Source organism: Watersipora subatra, chromosome 2, assembly GCF_963576615.1.
Source record: "Watersipora subatra chromosome 2, tzWatSuba1.1, whole genome shotgun sequence".
Taxonomy (NCBI): Eukaryota; Metazoa; Bryozoa; class Gymnolaemata; order Cheilostomatida; family Watersiporidae; genus Watersipora; species Watersipora subatra.
In genome coordinates, this window is record NC_088709.1 from 57,416,006 (window position 1) to 57,423,571 (window position 7,566).

At 44.7% G+C, this 7,566-nt stretch overlaps 1 protein-coding gene across 1 annotated transcript; it reads left to right on the top strand.

Annotated features, from left to right (window-relative positions):
- Nucleotides 1-5,561: 5,561 nt before the first annotated feature.
- Nucleotides 5,562-5,990, top strand: LOC137388362 (uncharacterized). The gene has a single exon (XM_068074848.1). The coding sequence runs from the start codon at nt 5,562-5,564 to the stop codon at nt 5,988-5,990; it is 429 nt and encodes a 142-aa protein (XP_067930949.1).
- The last annotated feature ends 1,576 nt before the right edge of the window (nt 5,991-7,566 follow it).

Sequence of the window (7,566 nt, forward strand, 5' to 3'; positions counted from 1 at the left end):
TAAATAGAATATATCTTGTGTACTAAATGTTGTATATTTTACTATGCTAAACAGAGTACACACTGATATAATAAAAATATTTTGCACTTATACATGTATAATAAAAGGCTTGATAGCAATTTGGCTATAATATCAAAAGCATTAGTTTTATAAAAGCACAATGAAAAGCTCTATAGTCGAATATAACAAAGGTACCTTTAAAATACATGCTCAGTTGTTTGTATAGCGACTTGTAATTCCCTAACGCTAAGTGTATTCAAATACAAAGTTATTGTAACTTGGTAAACCACCACTTACAGAAAACTGAATTTATGTAGTTTAATAAAAAATCTAAGTATCTAGGTGTACACGTATGGCTTTATTTAAAACAAATTAGGCGGTATTGTATCTGACTAAAACTTTTTAACTAAATGTTTTTTCATTGAAGCAGCTTTGCCACTAAAGTTGCTTTGGGCAGAGTGCTTAAAGCAAGTTTAGTGGCAAAGTCAACTTTACCATGAACAACTCATTAACACCGTATTGCACTAAGTCTGTTTATAGCAGTCTTTGAAAAACTTGGCAAATACAGTCAAGTTAAATATATCAATTAGTAATACCAATGTCAATGAGGTATGACAGAAATCGTGTATTTCAGTTATATTGGAAGGCTATTTGAGAAATTTATAATTTTATCGGATAATATTTAAATCTGATCCAAAGATTTAGGATGACCTGTTACAGGTTGCTTTAGATCATTTGTCAAATTAACCATGATGCTACCTACAATGCGATTAAATATCACAATAAACATTTATATTATTTACCAATCTTTGAAAAAATATTTAAAAGGCAATATATAGCAGAATTTTTATTTTAGGCACACTTACTTGAGCTGCACTTGCCATATTTAGGTTATGTGATCGATGATGTACCATTAGTTATTGATTTCATCTGCTATTTAATCCTTGATCTGTTTGCAGTTTACTGCTAGATTTGTGTTTTTACAACGGCAGAGAGTGAAGGTATAAATAAATTTTGACCTAAAATGTAGTGCTTTGACCATTTCTACTATTCTGAATTGCTGTAGATGCATCGATGACATACCGTTTGAATTTAACTCTCCAACCTGTGACTTTTCTATTTTACCACCTCCTCCTCCGTGTAAGGCCGAGCCAATCAATGTTAGAGGAACTGCATCCTTGCTTGCTTATGAGTTTTTAGATGAGGTAAGAGCTATTGCATTAGTTCAAGTTTTAGAAAAAGTTCTGTGACTTTTTTATAACCTTGCATCTAATCTATCCAGACCAAAGTAATTACTTCAAACTGTATATCCGACTAAATAATCTTTGGCATCGTCTGCTTTTATAAAGTTTAAGTTTGCTGGGAAGTTCAAGTGATTGGATTTTCCAAGTAAATGTGAGTTTCGTTTATGAATTTTACTCTTTAGCAAATCTGAAAAACCAAGGCTTTGCTGTTTTTCATGCTGACATGTAAACTCTAATAGATTGTAGCAAACAAAAAATTGAAGGGATTAGAAAAGACATTTTAATGACAGTCCGTAACTAATTTTGTAACCACTATAATGTACACTTATTATGAAACCATATGACTAAATACATGAAAAAAATTGCTGATGGTAATAACTTTTAGAATTATGTTGCATCTTCCTCATTATCATAGTTAATGCTAAATGTTAGAAAGGGTTTTTTATAAAAAAGGCAATGATTCAACTTTAGTCATAAACAAATTTGATGTAACATTTGTACACTAAAGTTGCAAAACTTTTAAAGAGGATTGTTGTGTAATGAAAATGTCTTATGGTGGTGTAAAATGAATTTGTGAATGTATCTTTGGCCTCTATTTATTCATTAGCAAAATTGACAAGGTAAATACTAAAATATTACATAATTAATAATTGCAAAGTCATTTTGAAGTAAAGATTCCGAATATGAACATGAAAACATGAGTTGAGCTTAAAATAAAGCTATGTATACATTTGGTAACCTTTTATTAACAAAAATGTATGTGATGCCAGTCTTTGTCTTTGTGAACAGCCGTCATAATAACCTATGTGATACAAGTGTGGTCAACACCGGGTCATGAAGCTACATTTCTTGTTTTATTGTACGTGTTGTCTTTTTTATTCTATCGTTGTTTTACTCGTTGTGCTGTCACTTGTCATCACTCATGTTGTTGTCTTATTTTATTGTATGTCCTTTTTATTATATTGTTGTTTTACTCGTTATGCTATCACTTATTGCCATTTAAATTGTTGTCATACCAATGCACTAGCAATCCTATTTATTCACCTTGATAGCTGGTTTTCTTACCGTTTGCTGTTAGCCGGAGCAGGTGATGTTATTATATATAAATGAGCGGGCTCATTTAGTTGAGCAGAGCAAATGGCCGTTGGCTCCTTGGCTAGTGAAATTTCTTCTTTAATAAAACAAATGGAACGAAACCACACACAATTTATTTCAGCATAAAATAGTCTAGCTCGTGCCAAGTAAAGGCTAGCAAATTCCTTTACACTGGTGGCAACAGTAGAATTGCGTCGAACCCGGCAGGCACCATTTAAAAATTTGGAAATCAAACTTCGGCAGACCTCTTGTTCTGCTTGCAAAAGCAGCCTCAGTAGAAGAAAACCAGAGTAATACGGCAAACACTGGGGGTTCCGAAACTGGCCAAAGTAGCTGTACCGCTATTCCCAAATTCTTAGAGAAACCTGGTGTTTTAGAATAAGCATGATGACTGATGACCCGCACTATGCCAACCACCCCCACTCTGTAAGGTGCTCGATACCGCCAAAAAAAGGCTTGAGCACACCAAGTCAGGCAACGATCGTCTATAACGGTCCCCCTCACTAGGAGAGTCCCCCTCACTAGCTCACTAGCTCAAGTCATGTCTCAAATGAGGGCAAAGAGTTTAGACCGAGACAGGGACCCACTAGATAACGCCATTGGGCAACTTGTCAGATTAAGTCAGAATCCAGAACCGGCATCCCAGTTCAAAACACCCAAGTAGAATGGCGTCGGAGACCCAGAACATTTCATTACCAGATTTAAGAAAATTCCAGCGGCAAACAGGTAGACCGAGCAAGCACACTGCACCTCAGAGAGGCTTTGAAAGAGGCAGAGTTCTGTAGAAGGGCAGTCGGAGTGGCAGCCATCTTTGAAACCATCTAAACCTGATTTGGACTATCTCCCCGACAAACCAGAGCAGAGTTAAGCAGTTTGAAAAAAGAAACCCAGACCTCTCTGCAGAAAAATGCAACAGAAATTGAACAGCCAGTCCAAATAGCCTACGCTGAACTGCCCGAACCGCTCAGAAGTAACATGGCAAAGGAGTACTTCTCAAACTCCCTTAACAATCTCACCCCACAGCGGCACCTCCTAGCGGTACCCACGGAGACTCTCGTGGATGCAGTACAGGCCAGTGGAGAATTTCTCCAGATCAAATCTAGAGAATCAAGTCTGAGCAGAGCCGTCCGCGCTGTACAAAACTTGGAGGCCAATACAGGACATGGTGCGGTATGCAGTGTCGAACAAGACACTTTGAATGTACTGTTATCCACAGTAAAGCAGCTGGTGGAACCGGTCAAACAGCTGCAAAACAAGCCAACAGAGCTTCCAGAAAGTAAGCCTGCAATTTGCTGGGCATGTGGAGGCACGGGAAATCTCCGAAAAGAGTGCCCCAGTCAAAGAAAAAAAGAGTCGTCGGGAAACAGAAGAAGGTCACAGTAGTAGCACCCACTACTAGCTGCAATAAGGCCCCTGCGGAAACCAGGACAAAACGAAGTACCGATTCAGCCAAGGCCTCACCCAAGTGGAACGATCTGAAAAAATCAGGCCGACCCAGAACTCTACCCCAACCACCCTCATAGCTACCCAGAACACAATATAAATAATAAGCCTAAAAGAGTCAGGCATGAGTCCTCTCGAAGTAAGCACTATGCCTTCCTCTCAGATGCCTCGGTGCCCTGTCTCGCAGTGGACAGCCCCCTGCCATCCAAAGAGACTCGCCCAGGCACATTCTCTACCTGCACAAAGGCAGCAGCCTCAAGCAGCCCCCTTTGAGCACAGGGAGCCTGTGCTAGCATGCCTGCTGGGCCGCCCACACTCCACCAGTTACTTCTTCTCGGGTAAAATTGAAGGTCGAGCAGTACACTTTTTGTTGGATGCTGGATGCACCACTAACCTGCTTGAAAAACAAGTGTTTGACCGATTTCGTCGTGGTAAAAGAGAACGATTGGAGGAGAGTAACACTCATGGCCTGCTCACTGCTGGGACCAGGTTACCCTTTTACAGTGTAATCCAGCCCCCGGTAAGGCTCCGTGAAGTGAAGACCAAAGAAGTCTTCATAGTCAGTCAAAATAGTGAAGACGCAATTCTTGGCATGCCCTTCTTTATGGCACGCCAATGCTCAATAGAGTTTTCACCACCCATGTTGAAGGTGGATGGGAAGCCACAGGCTTGTACCAACCAAACGGGGAAGCTCCTTCAGAACAAAGTCCAGGTAATAGAGGATTTGGTTGTGCCAGCTAGCACAAAGGTCGCGGTCAGGTGTAGGTTAACCCCACAAAATCTTTGTCCACTCGAGATAATAGAAGGGTACCCTGAAGGCCCGACTCTAGCAACAACCCTGAACAAGCCCAGAGCAGATCAAAAGGTGTTGGTTAGGTGTCTCAATCCGAACCTCCAACCCCTGACCATCCATTCGAGAACCACCATAGGCACTTACACTAGTGTGGAAGCACCTCCTCTCACTGCCGGCACCCCTCTCCTCAAGGGAAGCTTGGCTGTGCCGATAACCCTAGTCGATGCCAAGCCATGGATTCTCCAGCATTTCCAAGAACTGTACCACGCTGCCAGACCCTTATGCCAAAATGCAGAGCAAGCTGGAAACCTGGTTACCCTATTGACCAAGTATAGGTCAGTGTTTAGCACCGGAGATGACAATATGGGTAAAACGTCGCTCGTGGAGCACTCTATACCTGTGAAAGACGAGACCCGATTTATTCGTCATTGCCATCACCGCTTAGGGTCTGAAAAGAAAGTGGAGGCAAAGAGACAGGTACAGGACCGGTTGGCCAGATGATTGATTGAGCCGACTGGAGGAGCCTGGAGCTCGCCTATTGCGTTAGTAATGAAATTCTGTGTGGATTACGGAAGGCTCACTGCGGTAACAGAACAAGATGCCTATCCCCTCCTCGGATAGAAAAAAGTCTGGATGCCTTGGCTGGAAGCCGATATTGTAGTACCCTTGATCTCATCAGCGGATATTGGCAGGTTTTGCTGGAGGAAGATGCCAGAGAAGAATCAGCTTTCATCACTCAGTCAGGATTGTGGAAATGGAGCGTCTTTCCTTTTGGACTGACTTCTGCCCCAGCCACTTTCTAGCGATTGATGGAAAGCGTGCTGCACGGGCTTCATTGGCAACTACTACTATTATACCTGAATGACATGATTGTTAATGCACCTAATTTTGAGACCAACCTCCAGTGGCTGGAGAAAGTATTCCAGCAGCTGCAGCGAGCTAAACTCAAGCTCAAACCAACAAAGTGAAAACTTCTACAGTCTAAAATGCGGTACTTGGGCCACATAGTAAGTAGCGAAAGGGTTGCCACAGACCCAGCAAAAGCAGAGGTGGTGGGGCAGTGGCCAGTGCCGTGTGGAGTCCGGGAACTGCAAAGGTTCTTGGGTACTGTTGGGTACTACCGGCAGAACATCCCTAAGTTTGCCAACATTGCAAAACCCCTCCACTGGCTGGTGGAGAGGGAAGAGCCCTTGAGATGGACAGGCGAGGAGCAGGCAGCATTTGACATACTGCGCCACAGCCCCACCACAGCACCAATGCAGGGGTATCTGAATCTGGAAAATACCTATATCTTTGACACGGATGTCGGCGGGTGTGGCGTAGAAGCTGTGCTGTTGCAGCAGTATCGCGACCAGAAACAAATGATGGCTTACTACAGCAAAACACTCACTCCCTGTAGCAAAATTACTGTGTGACACGCAGAAAGCTTTTGGCAGTGGTCAGAACGGTAAACCACTTCCACCCATACTTATACAGGTTAGAGTTTTGGCTTTGCTCGGACCATGCCTTCCTGCGATGGCTCTGTCTCAGGAAGGAGCCCTCTCACCAGGAGGCGCGATGGCTAGAGGTGCTAGCCGAGTTCAAGTATGAGCTGGAACACTGCGCATGATCAAAGCACGGTAACGCCGATGGCTTAAGCAGACAGACTTGCAAAGACTGTCAAAATTGTGCTTAGATAGAGTACCATGATGGAGGTCCAACTCGGCGTGCGCTAGATCAAGAGGACCAGGATGAGGCTAAGGTGATTGGGAGAAACCATGGTCTGTCAGGGATTGCCAGGCCCATGCGCGAGGCAGCCGGTTCACCGGTGCAAGTCCCTGTTTTCCCTGCAACATCCAAGGTCAACCCAGGACCGGTCGAGGCCATCCTGGGAACCCCTGCTATTGAGCGGGTGATGACCCGAGGCACTAATAGTCGTCACCAGGAGCCACGTAGGAACTGGGCAGAGGTTGCCAGGGCCGTGCGAGAGATGATCGGCTATTCGAGCCAGCACTCTGCCCCACGGGACACGGGCTAGCTTGAAGTCGGTCGAGACTACCTTGGAACCTGAGACATTGGCTCAGCTAGCTAACCAGTTGGCTCAGCTGCAGAGCAAGGGCAAGAGTGCTATAGCCCTAATGTACCGAGCACTTCGGGGTAACACCAAAGTGCTTTTAGAGCAGTTGGATTTGGGGAGCTAGGAGCTCAGGGTTCTGCATAGCAGAAGGGAATCTCTGAGAATCAGGCAGGATGGCGTGCTGAAAGCCAGTGTGGCCTTTCACGGTTAAATCCGGTGGTGTGCCGTGTGCCCCTAGCTATGAGGGAGCTAGTTATCCGGCAGACACATACCATGACCCACTTCGGAGTGGGGAGGCTGGTAAGTCGCCTCTAGCTTACATGGTACTGGCCCGTACTGACAGCCGCTGTTCGCAGGTTAGTACGAAAATGTGAGGTGTGCCAAGCCGCCAACCACGGAGAGACCAAGCCTGCAGGAAGCCGGCAGCAATTATACGCTGGCCGACTATAGCAGAAGGTCACCGTCGACCTGGTAGGTCCCCTCCCCACCACCGCGAGGGGCATTAAGTGGATCTTAGTGCTCTCGGATCACTTTACCCGGTGGGAGGATGCCATTGTCATTCCGGAACCCATGGCTCCAAGGGTTGCCAGTGCCCTCAATGAAAGATTGTTCCGCTACTTGGGGCTTCCAGAGCAAATCCCTACAGACCAAAGCTTTCAATTTGAGAGCAAATTGATGGAGGAGCTCTGCCAGCTCTGGAAGGTGAGCAAGACACGGAATAATTCTTACGATCTCCAGGCCAATAGGATGGTAGAGAGAAACAATCGAGGCCTTGGCGACTCTCTGAGGGCCATGTTGTTGAAACTAGACCAAAAGGAATTGAATGAGTTCTTGCCCCAGCTCGTGCGGGTGCATTGAGGCACCCCCCACACCGTGACAGGCGAGACGGCTAACTTCATGATGTTTGACAGGCAGTTGCGTCTGCCCAACTAGTT